Raw genomic sequence first — 23,650 nt, forward strand, 5'->3', positions numbered from 1 at the left:
GGAGACCACAGTAGCAGAGCTACATGTTGATGTGAACCGTACTCTATTACTCCTTTGTTCCTGTTGATTAAGCTTCAAGGCCACTCTTTCAGGTGCAGTCCCCTGCAATGTCAAAACAGCTGAACTGCACAAACGATCCAACAGCTATAGGGCTACCGGCAGGAGCAGTACTGACTCAAAAACAAACTGAAAAATATGATAAGACTGTGACTTTTCCACTATTATTCCCAATATGACAGTGTAGCATTTTCCTATTAACACGTGGGATATGCCAATATTTTACAGGTTTTAGCATTCTCTGGTATACAGCACATTTGGAAAATGTGTCTCAAATGAGCTTTTTTTTTTTTTTTTTTTTTTTACCATGGTTTGCAATGCATGGCCCCTTACCTATTTACAGTCAGCTCTGTGTGTTGCCTAGCCAACAGTTTGTAAGGCTGGGGTCTCTGAAGGAGAAACACTTGTACTCTTACACATTATGAAAGAGCTTATGACAGAAATTATAAAGGTTTTTGGACATGCAATATATTGCAAAGCCTACCTTTTCAAGAAGCTGCTTGAATGGATGAAAGTCATGTCATCATTAATGTTATTGCGTTAAACATAGAATGCGTGGATGTAAATAAAAATATTAGTGGTATATTCTCTATCATTAGCCATGTAAACAGCTTAGTGGGAACATTATCTTTTTCAATATTGGGGCAAAAAAATGCATTCAAACCGAGTCAATGCAATGTAGTTTCTATCAAGTGGTTATGTTGAACAAAGAGTCTTTACCTGCTAAATACTCCACAATGTTCACCAGCTAGTTGCTAGCTTTGTCTGTCAGCCTTTTGGAGCTGGGCAGGTAGTGTATGGTGGACTTTTTTGAGATTTTTGCCTGCTATGGCTGAATGCACAGTAGATGAGAGTGATGAGACTGAGCCAAAACAAAACACTTGAATAAAAAACAAAACAATGAGCTGAAAGATGCTAAAAGAGCTGAGGGGTGCTGTAGAGTGAGATGATAATTGGGTTTGTCACGACATGAGTCCCTTCATATTACACACAGTTATTTCACTAATTCTTTACATAAGAATATTGATTAGTTCAGTTTAACACTGTGGTCTAATCATGTTTTTTCCTAATTCAACATTTTTTTGACTTTTACAGAAAGTCGTATGTACTATTATTTTATTTTCACCTTGTCCTACTAAAATGCATTCAGGCTTACATCTACCCACTCCAATAGGTTGAGATAGGAGCTGTATGAACTGTCACCTGAGTCAACACACATACACTTTACATAACTGTTACCCCATGAGGATAATTCCTAAGTTATGATAGGGTCCCCTGTCTGTGGTCTGTGATTTTTGAATTCCTTCACCTAAGCACACCCAGCATGTAAGATGAGCCATATAAAATTGATTTATATCCTAGAAGTACTTCAAACAACAACAGATTAATTACATGAAATTAAAGAGCCATAAAATGACTTCCTGTCAAGGTCAGATCTTTGAAGTATTCCAAACGGTTTCCTCTGGGAGCAGTGGTGTATAAGGTGCTAATGGATGGCATTACCCAGTAACTAGATCTCAGATGGGTGGATGAAAAAAATCCATCAGTGACCCTGAAGCTCCAACCCACAAACGCTCCAAATGTTGATGGCAGAATAAATTTACAAAAACGTTATAGTTTACATTTAAGTAGTGTATAGATCATATTTCAGTAAAAACAGTTAAGACAAATTATGTGAAAACAGCAAAAAATATACAAACCTTTGTGTTTTTACAAAAACAATACTTACAATATTTTCTAGACAAAAACAACAAAACAAAATCAAACCTGTTTTCACTTAAAAAGTGTGAGTGAATGTGTGTAATATCAGGTATCTTATGTGCCGGCAGTAGCTGGACACAGGCCGAATGCCTTCAGGATGCTGTTCTCCAGCATCAGGTAATCACTGTATTTCTTCATGTTCTCCTCTTCAGGCACATTCAGAAATGTTACTAGCTTGCCAGGTTCCTTGGGACAAAAACCAAACAAGAATTATAAACAACATGCAGCAAACGATAGACCACTTTAAACACACGTCTTGTGCTGGTCATGTAGTAAACATAACATTACAGGTGGGAAATTTATGGCTGATTGTCGGAGCAAGAGGAGAATATTCACAAACACGTCAACAAATGTGAGATTACTGCAACAACAAAAAATAAAGGCTTGATCTGCATTCAGAGTATAAGATTAAAACATTTAGCCACTGGAAGATTTAGCTTCCAAAGTTAGCAGACAGACTGCCAGGCACTGGCTATCAATAACCATACTCTCCCTGGTGCCCAGGATCAAATGATAATCCGAATGAATTAAACATGAGGGACGAGAAAGAGGGAAAGAGAATAAGAGAGACTGATCAGAGGAGACAGAAAAAGAAGGATGGCCTACTCCAGCTTTTCCAGTGTCAACTTTGAACTGTGGACACACTTTTAACTGGGCCAATAAAAAACATTTGTAGGGCTTACTGTAAGTTCAAAGGACTGCTCGCCAATACTAGTGAGGTTTGAGTGCATCTGAGGACACAAACTCTTATTCAAGGCCACTGTAATGGTGAATATTGATGGTTGGGAGAGCAATCATCATGTGCTCAGTCTGTCTAGATTACTTCAGTCTGCATGAGGATCCAAACCAACAGCCCTGCATCAGTGGAGGAATGTAACCACGCACATTTACTTAAGTACTGTACTTGTACTTTACTGTTTAATAATAGTTTAAGTCATTTCTCAGGCGAAAACTTTTCATGGTTGCAGCTTCTCGAATGTGAAGATTCTCTTTAATCATTTTTGTATCTTTTATTTATTTTTAACCATTTTGAGGTTTCTCTCTATTTTCAGATTTGTGTAAACCAAGCAATCAATTGATTCATGGAGAAACTAATCATTAGATTAATCCATAATGACAATAATCGTTAGTCGCAGTCCCATACAAAACTGTTAGTAAAATGTTATATAATAATACTAATAATCCAATGATATATAATAGTATAAGAATCACAGCAGACATTTTTCAGCACTGACAACTTTTACTTTAAATACTTTAAGGACATTGTCCTGTTTATGCTTAGATACTTTTACTTAGGTAACATTTTCAGTGCAGGACTTTTCCTTGTAACAGAGGATTTTTACCGTGTCTTATTGGTGCCTTTATTTAAGTAAAGGATCTGAACACTTCACTATTGCTCTCCATAAACAAACTCCCTGCTGTGCTCTAGCTCTACTGTAACGTCCACCTGTTCATTTGTTCTACAGTCAGAATCCACAGCTCACCGTCCTCTTCTCGAGCTCTTCAGCTTCCTTCTTCTCTGTCACCCACAGTTCCTTCCTCCTCAAAAAATCCCTCTGCCTGTGTTCCTCCAGCTCAAAGTATTTCCTGACACTCAAACTCTGTAGACAGACAAAAGACAAGGTCAGCAGTTCTAATGTATGATGTATAGTGTTGAGGCAGCCATTAAATAACATAATAACCCATAACTCATGACAACACTGGAGGTTTGGTTATCATTAAACCAGCATGCCTGTCGGTACAATGCCATATATGTGGACTAGCATAACATCACTGCAGTAAAGCAGCAAAAAGAAATGCGGCTCAGAAATTAAACCAGTAGTACTTTTTGCAGAATAATAAGTAAGCAGGCATCTGTTCTTTAAAGTGAGTGCATAGGAGGTGGTTGGACTGTCTTACCTCATTCTTAGAGGGAACATAGAGTGTCTTCGGGATTTCTAATACACGGACGATTCCAAGGTCATCAGTCACAGCCAGGAAGTGTTGCTTGGCTGTTACAAAAAAAATAAAAGTAAAGTAAATGAAGGGTTCGGGGTTAGGGTTAAATTTCACAAGGAATTATTCATATTTTAAATATATCTTACTCCCTCTTACTCCTTATTTTATTTGTTATTATCATTCATATGTCTTATTGCTTTTTAAAAATCTATTTTGTTGTTTTTATATTCCATTTCAATGTTTTTATTTCTCATTTGCATTAGTCTCAAATTGTTTTACTGATTATATTTGTACTGTCTCATCTTCAGCCTGTCAGTCATTTGTAAAGCAGTGACTGATTGATAGGTACAGCTTTTGTGCTTGTTGCAGTGCACTCAAACTTAAAAAATATTATTGTAGTACAAGGCCAAGAACTCACAGGAGGCAGTCCAGGGTTTGATGCAGGTAATCTTGACATTGCTGATGTGGTGTGTGTAGATGTGTGTAGGTTCGCTGGTCTTTTCCAGCAGGTTCCACACCTCAATGCTGCCATCCCCTTTCCCAATGAAGAAGACAGCTGGTCGGGACAGGGACCAGCACCCCGCGGTGCACACCAGTTCAGAGTTTGGTGACAACATGATGGGGCCATCCTGGATGTTGTAGTTTACAAGAAGTCAAATAGAGTCAGTGGATTTAAAATGCAAATATGGTCTGTTGGGTGAAGATTGAAGGATGGATTATGTTAAAAGTCTAGGATATAGCTAGGTGTGACTTTATTCAGTTAGGAAAGGGGGAATGATTTCAATGGATTGCAGTTAGTTTTTTTTGCTACTGCAGTTGAAGTGATGAGTGTTACCATGACTCCCTCCTTCCAGATGGCGAAGGTCCAGCCTCCTGTTGTCAAAATAATGTCTCTGAAGAAGGGTGACCTCTGTACTGTATTCACCAACCAGTGATGGGTGCTAAAACAGTGAAGGGGCTTGGCACCTGGGAGAGAGACGAGACAGGAAGAGAAGGTGCAGTATTACATTTGTCAAAAAAACAAACAAACAAACAAACAAAAACAACTTTCACAGAAGCAACAGGGCACTGCAATACAAGGAGCAATTAACCTTCTGGGTTCCTGTGATCACATCCAGCATGGCTGCCAAAGCAAAGATTTGACTTCAGTGCTAGTGGTTAACATACCTAATTGTTTTTATGATTAAACTGATTAATGTCAATATCTTCTTTTGTGTCAAGACTTTGAGGACACAACTACTATTGAACAAATCATATTTTGGTCTGTTTTGGAGAAATAAATAATATACACAGTTTGCAGTTAATGGGTTTATGTTCCTTTCAACTCTAATAGTAGCACACCAGATCACTTACTGTGCAGCCGCGCAAAGTCATCCTTCTCCAGTTTCCAGTCAGTGTAAACAATCTCCCCATCCTGGCAGTCAAAATATACACATCAATGTTACAAGGAAGCATGGAATAAAACTATACACATGTTATACACATGTTATAGATTTTCTTTTTCCTATGTTAACAGTGCTGTTAATTAAACTGTTGTAGATGTGCTGGCCAAGTATAACCTGAACATCTTCCACTACATTTATTTTCCTGTGTTTTTTAAATGAGTAATGGCTCAAAACGTAAAATACCTATCTCAAGTCTGATTCTGGTACAGAGAGTATTTGTAGTTGAGTAAAGTTTCCATTTTGAAAGTCATGCAATTAAAAAATAAAAATGTATGATAATATAATGATTGATTATGGTTCTTCCACTATAGATCTGACCTTGTCTTTCTTTCATTATTAATATCTGTGAGCTGAAAAACTCTTGAAGGTCCATAATGAAGAATAATTTCCTCAGTGCAGTTTGGTCACCTCACTACAATCATTCAGCAGTTGCACTGGAATAAAATATTGCTTGATGTTGTGCATTTTACTAGTAGGAATATTTACCTCTGTTCCAATATAGAGTTTGGTATTGACATCTTCCAGAGTTCTGAGGGTTTTAGCTGAGGGCACTCTGAGCTGGCTGTAGTCTGGGATGAACTCTGAGCTATCAATATTCTCATTGGCTTCTTCTGTCCGGGGAAACAGCAACAGGTGAGTGTATGGAGTTGGGTAGAAATAAGGCAAGGTTAAAAGTTCAGCTCATACTTTTCTCTTTGTAACATTCACAGCAACATTTACACAAACAGAGCACTTGTTTTTGCTCTGGTTAACTCGCTCATGCCTGGCTTTCATACTGCACTCCTGATTGCAAAGATACCAAAAGACAAGAAACATTCAAAAACATTGACTACTTATTTAAAGTAAGGAAATAAGAGAGATTGAACAGTGGTATTGGTACAGCCTGCTCGGTAATTTGACCATGAACAAAACCACAGAAGGACAAGAGAGAGAGAGGTGGGGAGGGGTACAGCTGAGGTGAATGGGTTGGTAAGGGGGGATATGAGGGGAGTGGAAAAGAAAGGAGGTGGAGGTGGGAGTGAGGACTGTGGTAAAAAGGGGGGAGCAGTAAGGGAGAAGGGTGGGATGGTTGAGATAGGCAGGACTGGTTGTGAGGGAAGAGGCTTTTTCCATCACAAAAGCCCAACTGTCTATCAGGGACAGTGCAGGACTATCCGTTCACACCCCCTTATCAGCAGGCTGCTCCCAATCAAGTCTCAGCCTCACTCTGCCAGATTAGCTCTTGAAGGTCAGATCAGATTACCCCATCGCACATCTTCTAAATCCACTTTCCCCCAGTTAAGATGTGTGTAAAGACATGAGACAGATGATACAGGACGGCTACAGATGTAGATATTGTTTCACCTTTACCACACTGTGCTGCTGCTCAACTGTTGCTTAATCCCCACGAGGGACTGCTCAAAAAAACCTGGTGAGGAACATCACGTGGTGCTGTTGCACAGCAGAGTGGGGCTTTTCTACAGTGGCTACAACTGTAAGTGCAAGTGACTCCAGCATCAGAAATGGCACAGAACAAAATGCTGAAGATAGTGCTCCAAAACAGAACAGCGTAGACTCAATCAATATCAGTGGCACCAGTATTAATCACACAGGGATTCATTAAAACCTTAATAACAGACTGCCTGAGGGCTGCTGAAAAAAAGCACCAGATTTATTGCCTAGGTTAGTGAACATATTAATTCTATAACTGCCAGCTACCAAAGTTGTGTTTATGGTGGCAGACCTTCAGCCAGACAAAGACAGGCCTCTTCTTGACCAGCCAGGACACACACGATCATCCTCTGGCCCTCGAGGAGCCTGAGCAGCATATTGCAAAGAGCTGACAGTCAGCAAGGCTAATGCTCGGCAACTATGAGGGCCTTGTTTTGGAAGTATCACTTAATAAAGTGCCATGAAACCAGAGGAGAGAAGAGGGAGACAGACTGAGAATGAGGGTACCTGAGGGCTGAGTGAACCCTGCTCCACTGATCACTGTGCTCAGCCATCCAAAGCACAATTCAAGAATCCAAAATCCCCCCACAGTAGGCCAGCAGTCATGCACACACACTTTGTGTTTTATATTTTGAGCTTGCAAACTGAATTTTGCTTTATTACATATTTTATCCAGGTTGCTGTGTGTGAAGCTGTGACCAAACAGCCATCTCTTTCGGACTCTTTTCTAAAAGTGACTGAGAGACCGTAAGAATGAGCAATGACCCACTTTCACAAGATTCCTCACATCCAAAAATAAAACCATAGAATCCATTGTACAAATCAATGAAATTGAGTAATGCTTATTTGTGTGATTGATTGTAGGAAAAGGGAGAGATGGTGCAACAGATAGCAGCGTAAGGGTAAAATTCCACACCTGTGGACTTACCTGTATTATTACTATTACAGGTGTAGTATTCCAGGCTGAACTTCATAGGAGCGTATTCTCCACTGGTATCGATCTTTGGCAGGGAAACCTGACACATGGCAGAGAAGAAGACAACTTTGACATGTGAAGAACTGACAGAGACCAAACATTTTCTAAAACAAATCAGACTGTGCTCCAGCAACTGCACGCTAAAAAATCTTAAATGAACCACATCTAAATACATAGAAATACATAAATGCATACATACAGAGGTTTTAAATGTTAGTTGGAAATAGTGTTATATTCACATTGTGGTTTAACTTAATAGCACTGTGGGAAATCAGCGAAACTAAAAGCCTTCATAAACCCAGTTGTCCAAAATCCTTGCGAGTGTTCATTTTCAATAAGTAATTTAATTTCTTAATTGGTTACATTGAAAAATAATCTGATCTGAATTCTCCTGAAATTATTTGTGGAGCAGGAATCTTTAACTTAATCATGACGTTATATTCAAATACAATATATACATAAATCAATTTTGTTAGGTGTTTCAACTCAAGCTTAACTTTGTCATGACAGTGGAAGGCTAAACCTATGAACATTACACATTACATTTTTTTTTACAAATCAGCATTGATTCTACCTGTGGATAGCATGTTCTTGCTGTACACTATCATAATGTCCACATCTTAATTTTTAGATTCGGAAACTACAGAATACTGATCTCATTATAAATTTAAATTAATTGTAAAAATCATGTTTGCCAAAGAACAAAGTTATGGTTCTACACAAATCATGAGTTTTGTATTGCACCCTTAAACCCTGCAGTACCCTGAACAGAGGTTTCCAAGTGCGTTCCAGGTGTTTGAAAGTGTTGGGGACACCGTATGGTGTCAGGTTAGTCTTCTGATCCGCATTCTGCTTCCTGTCTGATGCTGACTGGCTCAACAGTTTTTGTGCTCGCACATCCCAGAACATTAAAGAGCTTTAGAGAGAGAGACACAAAGGCACAGTGGAATGAAAAATTAACATCAACCTTTAATCCTTTTGTTCATATTTAAACCACGAGGATCGACAGACACAAGCTCTGTTTGAGTCATTCTCTGATTAAAGATACAAAAAGCAGAATCTTCTCCAAATGTGGTGACAGCTAATAACTGCAGACAGTGAGCAGCAGGAATCCCCTTCAACCCCTTCATTGCCAATCTGTGGACATTACCCACACTTCAAAATATATAAGAAGTAGTCTATATTCACATCAAAGCTACACACATCTGCTAGAGGCTGATACTTCATTATAACTTAACTGAGTGGCAGCTACTGGAGACTGCACTCCCAAAACAAACAAAACACTGCTCTCATTAACAACAACAACATCTGGAGTCCGTTTCACAAAGCAGGTTCAACAAACTCTGAGTGTAACCCTGAACTCTGAGTTGATCTACTCTGAGATGGGAAACTCTGAGTTTTCGATTCCACAACAGCAGATTTGAGTTAGTTTGATTAACTCAGAGTAGGTTCGCCTCGAGTTACGCGCGTGCACCGCAACTTTAAAAAGACAGCCTCAATGGAACCTGATTTGAGGAGTCACCATGGCAACGGGGAAGCGGAAGGCTGCCTACTTCACGCCACTGCAAATTAGACATTTTAATGCGCTCATACAGCGAATATGAACACGTTTTTAGACGGAAGTCCAACACCGCTGCAGCTGCGAAGGAGAGGGAGACGGCGTGGGAGAACATTGCTGCTCGGGTCAATGCGTGAGTATAAATGTAGTCCTTTGAAATCACAATAATATTACAGGGCAAAACTGCTTGAATGGTTGCCTGTTAATTTATTTCATTTAGGTGCAATCCAGCATCTTAAATTGAAATATAAAAACATGGTTGAAACAGGTAAGACCTCTGCATGATCTCATGGAGGTGGCTACCTCAATTTGATCATGTTTTACATTGTAAAGTAAATATTAAGTGGCTCCCTTTCAATGTAAAATTGGTTATATTGTGTTCATATAATGTTTTGTTTTTTGTTAACGAATGAAATAAAATTTAAAAATGAAAAAAGTGTTCTCATCTATATCATGTTATGTTAAATAATTAAGCCTTTATTTAAACTAACACAGACTTTTACTCAGCTAACAGAAAGAAGGCAGATGCACGAAGAACGGGTGGTGGCCTAACACCGATAATTGTCTGGAAAAGCAAGAACATCGTGGTCTGATAAATATCTCCCGACGAATATTTAATTCTCTGCGCAGTATCGCTGCACCTTCATCCACGGGATCATGATCAAAAGACGTTAACATGCCATGTTAACGAAAAAAGTCACCACCTACTGTGCCTAATGGACTTCCACTGACTGATATTTTTAATGATTTTTCTTTAATAACAGACGGCAGAACTTTGCCAAAACTCGTCTGCTGACTGAATGAATGAATGAGGAAATGAAATACGGTGTGTGGTTGAAAGAGGGCGGAGACACAGAGAAACTCGAGGTTCATTGAGTAAAACCTGGTCCCGACCAGGTTAGGTTCATAGACTCTGTTACTGCGGTAACTGACCCAGAGTTTAACTTACCTCTGTCTGTGAAACAGGCTTGAGTTACCCCTCTTTCTCTGGTTGGACTTACCTTCCTATGTGAAACAGAAAACTCAGAGTTTCCCTCATTTCAGGGTTAACATACTCTGAGTTTTCAGTAAACCTGCTTTGTGAAACGGACCTCTGATATATTAGCTGAGGTTCCACAACTAGGCAATGTAGACTATTTTGCTGCTCAGATGCAAAAAACATACACTGGAAATGTTTTACATTCTCACAGATGGTGAAAAAAAATCAGTATTTCAACAACTCTGTCACGTTCACATTTCACACACATCAGACCTTCAGAAGATGTGACAAGTGTTTGTGTGTGAGCGATACAAACAATGATGATTCCTAGTGTACCACTGAGAAACACTAGTCTAGTGGGACCTGCAGTCTGGTTACAAAAGACAATCCCCTCCTGCACAGCTCTTAAATATTTAACTGGTACAGTCTGCTCTCCAAGTGTTTTTGTTTATGCAAGTCCATGGAGAACTCCCATGGACTGACGTTAGTCTTTGAGTGTGACATTGGCCCTCATACAGTGGAGGAAAGTATACTTTTGTACTTTAATCCTACTCAGTCACAGTTTACTTGTAACAGTGTATTTCTACGGTAGTATTGCTTTGTACTTAAATAAAAGATCTGAGGACTTCCACCTTCTTCTCCTTCTTCTGCCACTACCCTCACATGGACAACATAGACTTTTAATTATAAACTAACACAATTTACAAACATCATTTACTTCTATAAAATTGATGCTGGCAGCTACACATGGGTTGTGCATGGCAGATCATAAAAGGTGCCAATGTCGGTTAAAAAATACTCTGGTTTTTGCAGGACATAAGCCACCAGTCAGTATGATACATACACAAACACCAACAATGCTGGCAAAATAGCTTATACTGGTATACACAATGCCAACAGTGCACACAAGCACGACTGACCTTTAACTACAAGTTAGTCACTGATCATACTGAACTCCACAGAAAAGTGATAAGTGAGGGGGGATAATAAGAAAAGTAAGACAGAGACAGACGCACCATAGCTGCCAACCATAATCCTTTGAAATGAGCAGAAATACTGTGTAAACAAGCAGGTGTACTTGTTAAGTCAAACTCTGTCATATATATTTTAGTTGTATTAGCTATAAGCTCACAGCATTTCATAAATGTAACATTTAAATGGAACATTTGACCTACCAGTCAGTTGAGCAGGTGACAACCTGAACAGAAATGTTGTACTTGTTCTCTACTGGCATGCCTGACCTGGTCACCTAATCAGAGAGAGAGAGTCACAAAATCAAGAAATGTCTGTCCGGCTTAGGGAGGTAAAGAGCTGATGTCAGTGAACAAGGTTCCTGAAGATATATGGGCGCTTAATGTGTCCCCAGGGGCACTTTGATGATTGCCTTACTTTACTTATCCAGATGAGGGCTAGTGGTTGTCATGCCAATAGAAAGCCAGAATTATAATGTATTCATTGTTAGATTTTGTTGACTGAAATAGTTTACTGAATCTGTGCGAGGCCATACTTCATTAGTACTGAATAAATGTTTTCACGGCTGCTAGCTGCTTTCACAGTTATTATGACACTTGCTTGAGGTGGGCTGCAGACTAAACACCATAGTGTCAAGGCATCACATATATTCATTCATAATATCATCATGATCAAATGTGTTTTTTCATTGCGTTTGTTCTTGTTCGTTATGTTGTGCCATTCTTCCATACCTTCTTCTTAAATCTTGTAATTCCTATCATTATACCTCAATGTTACATTCTAACCTGCCAGACTACTCTATGCCAATTATTTCCTTATTTCCTGTTAGTCTTGTTTACATTCAAGTAGCTTTTAACCTTAGTCAGATTAAAAGTCTGTCAATATTGGGAAACTAGATATAGAAGTTATTAGAGCAATAAGACCTAACCATGCAGTGATTAATGTTTTATTAACAATTTGAAACTGAGGTGTGGAAGATTAAAGTTTACTCTAGCTGCCTCCGGTATGTTAGAAACTATGCCACATTGTTTACATTAGATATGCTAAAAGAAGCTTGAGATCAAGAAAAGCACTGCTGTGTGGTCACACAAAACACCTTTTATTAAACAAGATAGGCCAAATGAAATAGCAATTAACCTTGTGGAATGTTCCAGCACCTTCCCAATGCACTCTTGATGTCAAGAAGTGACTATCTACAGTGTCCAGTTTTCTGCCTATGTCATGTCAGATCTGCAGTTACTACCCCTTCCCACCCTTTACCTCAAACGTTGGTGGCAGCCACTGGACATCAGTAATTCGTGCTTTGTGGCTGGTCTCTACAGTAGACGCTGCACAGTAGCGCACGACGGGAGTCTCATTCTCTTTGTTCTCATCAAGGTCCTGGTGAGAGGTCAGACACAAAAGGCACAGCACGTACAGTGAGCTCTGACAATTCAATCTAAATACAAATATTTTCTACAGTGGTGAACAGCTGTCCTAAAATGGTCCGACTGGATATTTAGATTTAGCATGCTCTGTATTTGTTGATACAGAGCACAAACTATATGTGCATTGCAACACAAATTTTCAAAGATCGTGCCTTGATCGTGATCAAGAAACATGAACAGAATGTATAGCGCTGGATCATGTATCATGTATCATGTGGTATGAAAATTTAAATAACACTGGTCTTAATAGTAATATGGATTGTGGCACACTTATTGCAACAGTGTATAATAACAGCTCAACATGTACCAAACTCAAACTGCGGCTAGTTTGTGCAGAGCACCTGCAGATGGATCTGAGCACAAATGTATACAGGAAGATTTTAATTCCTTATTTATCTGACAAGCTAGCAACAGGTGCTGGTGTAGCGCAGCTTTCACACAACTCAGCATAGAAATAAAGACTTTTAGCAGATAAAAAATCCCATTGTTTACACTGTACACACAAGGGAGGGAAGTGATCTGATTTGCTTGCGTGTTATCTGTTATGGGGACAAACTATGGTTGAGGATGGAGGGTTTGTGTAACAGCTGGAGTATGTGAGCTGATAGTGTTGACTCTGGGGAATGAAGAGCAAACAAGGACAAAGAGAACAGAGGGAGATATGGAGGGTGGGAGAGGAGAAAGCAAAAAAGGAAGTGGTGAGGAAAGGGATGGAGGCAGCTGTTCCACTGTAGAGGCAATAAAAACACACAAAGCAAATGGGGGCTGGATGATGGGGGCATATGTGTCTATTTAAATACAGCAGCCGAGTGGAAAATGTCAGTGGAGGACAGGCTTTAAGGGACAGAAAGGGTTTAATATTTGGTGTCTAGATGTTTTAACAGGCTATGGTGGATTCAATGTACTTGCTATATTGTACGTTTAAATTTAAACTGTAGTTATTGCAGATATGCAATGAAAATATTAGTTTACTATGATGTCAAGCCAAAAGAGAAGCACTCTGAAGTTTCAGTCTTCAATCAAGAGTTTTTTATTCAGTTAGATCCCTTCGGTCTGTCTGGGGCATTTGTATGAGCCTATGAATAGGTTGATATAAACTTGTTTGGAGATTTTCTGCTGGCATTAGTGCAATTGTGGAACTAGTTTTGACAGCTGTGGCTGGCTTGAAAAGGACCATTAGGCCACTGCATTCCCATCTAATGAAAGGGTGAGGATGAGGAGGGAACTCAGGAGTCAACGTATCATCATCTCGCTCTGTCATACAGCACCACTGAAGACTACAGCCTGTCTTTTACAGCAAATATGCTGCATGCTTTGATAAACCAAGCTGACATCATAACTAGCAAAAGAATTACAGTAACTGATACCACATGTAGTGCACCAACTCAGATACAGAACTCCACGTATTATTGTATCCACATTGTGCACATTAGAGACAGGATATGGGTACTTACAAATGTGTCAGTGTTGACAGAGACCTTTTTACCACTAGGCTGTGTTCCCTGCAGGCGTGTGACATGAGCAGAAATGTCCCACAACACAACCTGAGACAACAGCAGCACAAAATCAGTCAGTGGAGGTCAAATATGACTACAGATCAAATGGCAATGAAAAACAGAATGTAAACAGGCACAATACACAGGAACATGTACAGGATATGACTAACACGACAGAACGTCTATGGGATAAATCACATTTATTTCTAATCGTTTTTGTTCGTTCTGAAAGGTACAAAAACTACTGCAAAGACCAGCGGAAAAGGGAGCAGATGCAGAGCAGAGTCATAGTCAGCACCTGGCCATTTATGCAGCCGCCAACAATAATATTTGGATCAGAGGGGCAGAACTCAAAGGCAAAAATGTCATCTGGGCTCTCCAGCAGCAACTGCAAACAACACAGAAAATCCTCATACACAGGGCAGAAATGTTATATTTCAAAGTAGACATTTCCATTTATGGGTGCTTGCCATCCCAAGTATTTATTTATTCTAGTCTTTCCATGCAAAGTTCACCTTCTAATCCACAAAACCAATTCATACAGTAGATTACATTTCACTAGGCATAAGTGGAAAAAAGACCCAGGAGGGGCAGGATGGCATTACAGTACAGAGAAGTCATTGTTGACTGAATTTTAAAGTCAGCAGAAAGACTGAAGCTACAGCACACTCTAAATAAATATGTTTATTCCATTATGTAAGTACACAGTAAGCTTTGCCACTTTGATCACTGCTCCAGCAGACAGTGAATCCAAAGCATGACACATGCACCAGTGAAGACATACGTCATTCAGAGCTCATATTACATTTTGAGTAATTTAACAGTTCAATTTTATTGATTGAGAGCCAGGGTCAAATCAATAGAGCCTCTCAAATTTTGCCAAAGTAAATAATGATCTTGAACGACAGCAAAAAGCAAATCCTCTCTGTGAATTTTTAAGTGTGTCTGAAACAGATACAGATCTGATCAAAATTTTAAGACCAGTTGAAAAATAGCTAGAATTTACCTTTTGCACATTTGGATCTTAATGAGGTTTTAAGTAGAGCTACAATATGCAAACGCAAGAAGGGGAAGTGTGACAAAAAGCACTTTGAAAGAATAATTTATTGAAAACAACAAGTAAACTGAAATAGGCTGTTTATCAGCTGATCAAAAGTTTAAGACCATCGCTCAAAAAATTACAAAAAACTCTCCAAACCAGAGCAAAATATTTTCTCAGTAGGACTCAGTAATGAGTAGCTCCACCGTTCTTGTTAAACACTTCAAAAATGTGTTTCCAGGAAGCTATTGGGAACAGTGCTCCAAGTGGTAAAGATGGCTTCACGAACGGGCATCAACTGTCTGGAACTGATGGCCATTTTTATAAACTTCCCTTGCCATACATCCCCAAATGTTCTCTATGGGATTTAAATCAGGGGAACATGCGGGATGGTCCAAAAGAGTGGTGTTATTCTCCCTGAAGAAGTCCTTCGTCAAGCTAGCATTGTGAACTGCAGCGTTAACCCAGCTGTTACCACACAGACGAGGGCCCTCAGTCATGAGGGATGCCCGCTGCAACATCTGCACGTAACCAGCCACCGTTTGACGACCCTGGAACACTGGAGCTTCGGTTGGTTCCCCCCTCCACTGCGCCGGGTAGAAAACATCTCAGGTGGGATCTCCTTGTCATGAGAGTAACGTTGGAAGCCATCTGGAATGTCAAGGTTAAATTTTTTCTCATCAGAGAATAAAACTTTTTTCCACCTTTAAATGTTTGATGCTCCCAGGCAAAGTCTAAATGGGCAGTTTTGTGGTGTTGAAGGAGACAAGGTCTTTGAATTCGTTTTTTGTTTTTGAAACCCTTTTCCCACAGATGCCGTCTGATGGTTATTGTGCTGCAGTCGGCACCAGTAAGGGCCTTAATTTGGGTCGGGGACCGCCCTGTGTCTTGACGGACAGCCAATCGGATCCTCCGGCTCAGCGCAGGTGTAATTTTTGGGTCTACCACTTGACTTTTTTGTTCCATAATGATCAGGATCTTTCAAAACATTTAGAATGACTGTCTTACTGCGTCCAACCTCAGCAGGGATGGCACACTGCGAGAGGCCTTGCTTATGCAGCTCGACGATCCGACCACGTTCAAGAAGAGAAAGCGTCTTAGCTTGAGCCAATTTTAAGCAGATTTTGGCTTTTATAACCTGTGGTCTTAAACTTTTGATCAGCTGATAAACAGTCTATTTCAGTTTACTTGTTGTTTTCAATAAATTACTTTTTCAAAGTGCTTTTTGTCACACTCCCCCTTCTTGCTTTTGCATATTGTAGCTCTACTCATTAAGATCCAAATGTGCAAAAGGTAAATTCTAGCTATTTTTCAACTGGTCCTAAGATTTTGATCACGTCTGTATGAGCATTTGCTTGTTAGCTGTCCATGAGAGAGAGAAATATGGTCTTATCAACCTCTTTTCAACCTACTGGTACGCTTTCCACATCCATTTGTGGGTTCCTCTCATATACTTTGCATACCTGGGGATTAGAGGGGCTGGAAAAGCTATAGAAGAGAACCAGAGAGGGTCTGACAACAAACGTGGACTCGTTCAATGGCACCTCCCTTTTCTCTGTCAAAGCCACAGCTATCACACCTGCCACAGCAAAAAACATGCCATACAATTCATCAACCACACTGCATCAAGAAAATTGATGTTAAATATATTTACAGAGTCTTCTTAACTTTACTGATTGAGAAATTGGTGACTCAACTCTGATCCCCTCTTTCAATAACACTAATCACGTTTCGACACTGATATTATTTTTCTGGATCTTGCTGAAAGCCTTCTTTATGGGTGATGACAGCTGGGCAACATTACAAAGCAGTAGTAAAGAACTATAAAGCTTTTGCAATGAATGAGGATTTGAAATTATGATACTTGTCAGCAACAGTGAGATTGTTATATTTACTGGCAGCATGGTCCATCAACACTAACTTTGCCCACGTTTTACAACTTGATGGTATTATAGACATTTAAGACCATAATCTCCCGAACGCTGAATCCTCCCACACACAGAAGGTCACACAAAGCATCAATATTGATATAATTTGCTCTGATGCACTAAATAAAGTAATCTGATCAAAATAATGCGTCTTTTTCTGAACTGACAGAAAATTATGGATGTGGATGATAACATCAAAGTATTGAGAGACTTAATGTTAGAAATTCCTTTGGTCAATGTTTCTGAGTGAGCAAATTTCCTCTGTTGAAATCTGGTAGACAAATTTCTTCCTTGACTGTGATTTTGCTCCTTACCATAGATGGTAGGATGCCAGTTAATACTGGTGATTTTCTTGTCCTTAGTGTACTTTTGGTCTGAGAAGGCCTGATTAAGCATCAAACCTTCAGAAACCTTCCCACACCAGTCACCGTCCTCAGCTAATGTCCCCAGAGCTTTATAGTCATCTAAGAACACATTCATGATCTCCTCCTGCTGAAGGGCTTGCAAAACCCTGCAAAAAAGACATTTTTTAGGCAAAACTGCTATAAAAATTTTCATTTTCCTCCATCATCTTTCCATAGCTATAGTACAAAGTCTACTAAAACCCCAGATGTTATCTTATCTTTTAACTAGACCAAAAGGAAGGTTGGGGGTGTGGGAAAGTTTAAGATTATAATGTATAATTATATACATGTAAAAATACAATTATAATCATTAAAATAATGTATCATTGCTCTGAAGGCAAATATAACAACACAAAATGAAAGGAAGGGAAAGATGTTTGTCAGAAAGCTAAACATACTCCACTTGAATATTCTAATGGTAATAACAGATGTGTTTGAGTACCTTAAGGCTGATACAGTAATGCATAAGTCTGACTTGACTGTCACTCATCCTCTACAAAATATATAGGCAGACAGAAGACACCATGAATTACTGGCATATATCATTTTACCTGGGGGTCACTGAGTTTAAAAAATGCTTCAGACTCTCAAACTGGAGGATGTTCTCTCTTTCTTCATCACTTAACTCTCTTGGCACGTACTGGGTGCAGCTATTCCTCTGGATCTTCCTATAAAGTGGGCAGAAAATAATTAGAAAAAGCTTTTGTGGAAATGGTGTTACTGTTAAAACAACAAAGAGAGAAAGAACGTGATGATTGTTATTTCAAGAATGTGTCCATAATATATGACTATATAAGCTGCACCACCTCAGTATAAGGCATATAAGCAATAATTGCAGAAAAATACTTGTCTCACAGAGGGATTGAATTGCATGCATTCAACGTTAGTCTTACTGTATCATATATCAAAACAGGTGAAAGTATCTCACCAGACTGGCAGGTGTTGGCAGAACCTGCAAGTGCTTTTGCTCCTGTAGAACAAACTGACTTTACTGATTAACTGGCATACCATTGTGTCTGAGCACTGCTGCTCTGCTGCGTGGGAGCAGCCTGCACCCCGCAGTCCCTCTGCATCTGCTTGATGCTGAATCTGCTGTCTTGATAGGAAGCACACGCTAGGTAGCCATCCTCAGCATCTGCAGTGTTGCGGTCAGAAAAAGAGACTGGTACCTCAAACTTCCTCCGCACTCTGGAGAACTTGTACCACAGCTTATGACGAACAGGAAACAGAACAAAGAGGTGCAATGGATGGACAAGGGAGAATGAGAAAAAACAATCTAATTTTTCTGGTCATGTAATGTTTAATGTGTTTTCATATACTGCAGTACCTTTTTTCTGGTCTCTTTGATAGATTCTTCATCAATTTCCTGCTCACTGCCAAGATGCATCCATTGCTTTGGTTCTGGGATTTTACTGACTTCTTCCTCAAACACTTCTGGTGTCTCAGGCTCTGGGGGCTTTAGGGAGAGCACAGAGAGAATTACAATAATATATAGATATAGTTTATAGTTTCTTTTTACTTAAACCTGAAATTTTCCCACACAGTCATAGCCATAAAAAGTTTGGGTTGGTTGAGCTAGAGGAAGATAATGAAGTAGTCCCAGCTATTGATACACACACACACACACACACACACACACACACACACACACACATATATATATATATATATTTATACACACACACACACTAGGTGGCACAGCAAAATGGGCCTTCCAAATGTATGACCTCTGACACCAGCCACTACTAGTGATAAATGATAAAACAGAGTACATACCTCCAATATAAAAGGAACATGAATAATAGAACAGGAAAAAGTCATAATAACATTTAGAACAGTCAATGCTAAAATCTAATGAACAGTCCATTATGAAGAACAACAGCAATCTAGGAAAAAGTGAATCTTGTTACCATAACCAAAACCAGTGTTTGCTTACATTGATAATTCTGTCCTTAGCTTCTGGTGTGAGAACCAGGTAGAAGCTCTGATCATAAGTGAAGTCCCTGTCAAAAACCAGCAACATCTCATCCTCTGGGTAGTCCTGTCAGATAAAGGAATAGAAATTCACAACATTCAGACAAAGCTTGTTTAGATAAGTAATGTGTTGTATTTGAATAGATTCTGGCAGGAAACCTGGTGCAGCAGTAATTTGGCTTTATTCAGCAATATTACACACTATTAATATTATAATCACTATTATTATTGCTCTGCGTATTGGACGGCAGAAACACACATCCTGTGTCCCAAATAAGAAAGCTGACATTACTTAGGACGTAGAACAGATCAGTGTGTATAGGTCCCTTAGGGCACTGTCTGGTCTCATTAGAGTAATGCGTTATGGTAGAAGGAGCAAGAATGCATAAAGTAAGACTGGTGTTTATGCGATATGCAAATGTTTATATAAAGCTATATCTGCCATTGTGTGCATGTGTAGATCCCCCTTTTCTACCTTTTGTCCTATTTTTTCCTCTCTACCTTTTTTAAAATGGTGTTGGTGGTATATTTACTCTGTGCCTTTGTGTGTGTGTGCATGGGTATGTCCCCCCTTGACCTTCTGTAATGATGATAAAATAATAATAATAACAAAAAATAATAAAAAAAAAGGTTGGTGGTTACCATCCAGATCAGAGATGGAGGGAAATGAGGTTGAACTGGTTACTGGTCTGTTCCCACAGCACTTAACTTGGGGTCTGTGTATCATCACAGTGTCTTGGGGTATTGTCTGAGTGATCTGTATGACAATGAATCAGCCTCACCAGCACAAACTGCTTCACAGGGCTGAAATCGGACACTGCGGCTCTTGTCTTAATGTCTTGTATGATGTCGTCTTTTTTCAGGAGCTTGTAAGGGCTCTCCCCTGTGACATCCTCATCAGCAAGGCAACCAAAGAGCTCCTGGGTGGCTGATGTCAGGACCATGGGGAAGATATCATCAGGATGACCTTGGTGAGCGAGATGACAATCAATGTAGACAAGCAAGATGGCAGCCAGAGTAAATTATATACTAAAATTAGCTAGATTTTCATCTCCCATCTTTGTGAGTACACAGTAAGAATAATGGACTCTAGATTTAACTAGCTGTTTTTGGATTGTAAGTGATATGTACTACAGGGATCACAGAATGAGACAAGACTGACAGGAGTGCCATACAGAAAGCAGAATGGTCCAGAAATAGATGAAACAGTGGTGAAAACAGAGACACAAGCATGATGAGTAGGAATGTAGAAATTCTACAACTAAGAGCCTAAACCTCACCTCTAGTGATATTCAAACAATGTACAGGCTTTAAAGTCACTATTGCCAATGGATTTTGACACAGATTCTTGCCTGTACTCTTTGGATCAAACACACAACAACACCTCTGATCTTTCACCTTCCCCACCCTGCACGCTGGCCCACTCTATAATATCACAGGATGAAACTAAATACTTGTGAATAGCCTACATGCAATGTTCAAATGCTTGGAGGGGGAATGTTGCTGTGTTTTCTGCTATGCTGGCATGTGAGAAGCAGATCAATAATGCATGAATTCAAGACATCAACTGCTCAGTTACAGACATCTAAGCTGGACTGATACTATATAAAACCTCAGCGCTGCACCATCACCACTACAAAGTTTTTCTTAATAAACAATCCATGCAGACTCCTCCATATCTAAGGCCAGGCTCAGTCCAGGGCACACTACAGTAAACAGGGCTCTGCATAATAACAGTTTTCATCCTGCTTGTGGTCTCTCTCTTCAAAGTCTTTCCACAAGGTTGCTGAGGGGACGCTGGGAATGCTAAAGTACAGCTTAAGTAACCACTTCCCAGCTGGGTGTGTCAACCTTTCCCACTCACACCACTTAGGCCTCATGCCAAATCATTGTAGTGGAAACTCACACCCCTCATTTCACAGAGTTATGTGTCAACTATGGCATTTGTATTCATGGGAAATATTTGCTTGAGAGACAAAGAGAGTGTGATGTGCAATGTTCCATAACCCTAAAGAATGCAATTAAACTGCATTCGTAGGCTGCACTGAAGAGATATTTTAAATTTGTCGGGCCTCCTTCCTCTTGCATAATCCAGTCAAGGCTAGGCGTCTTTTGACTGCATACTGTAAGATACAGTATTTATACTGTACCACAGTACATTGTACAATCACGGCTGTTTGTTTTCATTTTTGTTGATACTTGTTAAGAGTTTAAGCCTGAACAATAGGCGTCTTTCTGCTGATAAGATTACCTATTACTTATATCATCAATGTCCTTGAGAGACCTTCTGTTTAATAGTGGCATTTATACTGCATTTGTGTCAGTGGTTCACCATACAGTTTAGTCATTGCCACATGGTGCGGACAAACTTAAAGTTTGTCCCCACAAGGTTACCCATTACATTTAAGAATTGGTTTTAGGTTAAATTTAGGGTAAGGGTTCGGTTTAAAGTTTGGGTAAACCTAGCACTTATCTCCTGTGTGTAAAAGCTGGAAATTGGTGAAACTGATGAATAAATGGACAAAACAGAGCCAGTCTGAATACGTGGACTCTTAAGACCATTACTTTTATTTCTCACAAGAGCAAATGACCTAATCTATGGTAAAAGGATACAGTGTTGGTGACCTCCATTTGACCAAAAGCATGCATTCAGGGCTGGTATGTTGACAGTAAACCTGACCATGACAATGGAGACCCACAGCTGACTAGAGAGCATGTCCAAAGGCAATGCAACAGTACACTCAAGATCACATCAGAGGACGTATAGTGTTTCTCGAACTCCTCAAAGACATCTCTGATTATTATTTTCAGCCACACTCGCTACATCCCTACTTCAAAGTAAGACCGTTCCTGTGATTTTACATTATCCAAGATGAATCTAAAGAAATTCTCTTTCATTAAAAGGACCACACCCTATCAAAAAAATGGAAGTAATCAAATACAAATGGACTCTATCATCAAGTTCAAATGGGAAATTTATAAAACATAATTTAAGGCTTAAATGGTTTTAGTTATCTGCATTCATATCTGTAAGACCTCTTGTAATTTGAGATTATTTAAATTTGCTCTAGGACCTGCGGATAGGCTAATACAAACCAGTTGAGAACAAAATTTTCTCTTACCAGGCTTTTCCACATGGACAGATGATTGAATCCTTTTGCCTAAATGGGAAATCAGTAAGCTGTCAGTTCACCATTTATTTACTCCATTTGATCATCCTAAGACTAACATGCATGAATTTACACACATGAACTATTTACTAGTATTCAGACACTCACTTTTACCTTTCCCCTTACTGCCTGCACTGCTTCTCGCACTTTTGGGTCTCTTAGGTGGCATCCTTTCTCAATAGATTCACTAATGAAAGGGAGAAAGATTACATATAAATTTAACAACAAACAGTCTTACAGTCCTCCTTGCAAAACATCATACTATCTTTTTTTAATCTATACACACCTCCTTTTATGCTACACACAGTGGCAGAGCAATGTCTTGCAATGTTGCACAAAAAAGTCATCATCAATGCACGTGGCGACATCTTGTGGACGGTAAGAGAATTGCCCTACCAGGACTTATGAACGCTACAAAGCCCATCTGAACTTAGCTGTAAAAGCAAAATACAGCCAAGTCCTGAGGCTGACAAACATCTTAATTATCATGTACCACATTTTGTTCGTGCTAAGGTTACAACTAATGAAAAAGGTGGAAATACTCAGGATTCAGATAACAGTAGCAGTATCGCAATGAATGCATGAAGCACATATATATTCGCAACAACCTACCATTTAATTCCATTTCAGTTTATTCTCTATTTTCTTTTATTGTTTTTTAAAGCCTCTGCACGGTACATTTGTCTTTTATATTGCCCTACACTTGTTTTATCTTCTTCCTTTATCTGATATCTTTTCTTGATGTCTTTAAATGTCTTATGTAAAGCACTGTGCAATATATATATAAACTTTCCCTGCCAAATCAAAAGTAAGAAATATCTGTCATGAAGAAAGGCTCCACACAGAGTAATATGCTACATTACTTGCTATTGCTGACGCATTAACGCGTGAAGAGCAACTTTGTGTCGTATTTGCTCGACATAAAGCTAATTTTTATTTGCTTTTTATACTGTTGGCTAAATTCATTTCATATACATTGTACTTTTAATCGTACTTTCCACTCCTGATTAACGCTATCTCAAATGGATGCAGCGTAAGTGGTTAATCATAACACCACTGTGATAGCTATTTAACTTTTACGTACCCTATCACAAG

At 39.3% G+C, this 23,650-nt stretch overlaps 1 protein-coding gene across 1 annotated transcript; it reads right to left on the minus strand.

The window, feature by feature from the left end:
• Positions 1 to 1,837: 1,837 nt before the first annotated feature.
• Positions 1,838 to 22,724, minus strand: dnai3 (dynein axonemal intermediate chain 3). The gene is made up of 22 exons (XM_041934573.1): positions 22,670 to 22,724; positions 20,709 to 20,737; positions 20,168 to 20,377; positions 19,348 to 19,452; positions 18,739 to 18,867; positions 18,420 to 18,619; positions 17,963 to 18,079; positions 17,322 to 17,518; positions 16,543 to 16,658; positions 14,339 to 14,428; positions 14,003 to 14,088; positions 12,378 to 12,513; positions 11,321 to 11,394; positions 8,371 to 8,524; positions 7,573 to 7,648; positions 5,688 to 5,806; positions 5,110 to 5,170; positions 4,592 to 4,722; positions 4,175 to 4,385; positions 3,718 to 3,809; positions 3,303 to 3,419; positions 1,838 to 2,004 (listed from the first exon to the last, which is right to left on the minus strand). The coding sequence occupies exons 1-22, from the start codon at positions 22,722 to 22,724 to the stop codon at positions 1,873 to 1,875; spliced, it is 2,637 nt and encodes an 878-aa protein (XP_041790507.1). The 3' UTR covers positions 1,838 to 1,872.
• Positions 22,725 to 23,650: the final 926 nt, after the last annotated feature.

Source organism: Chelmon rostratus, chromosome 4 (assembly GCF_017976325.1).
Source record: "Chelmon rostratus isolate fCheRos1 chromosome 4, fCheRos1.pri, whole genome shotgun sequence".
NCBI lineage: Eukaryota > Metazoa > Chordata > Actinopteri > Chaetodontiformes > Chaetodontidae > Chelmon > Chelmon rostratus.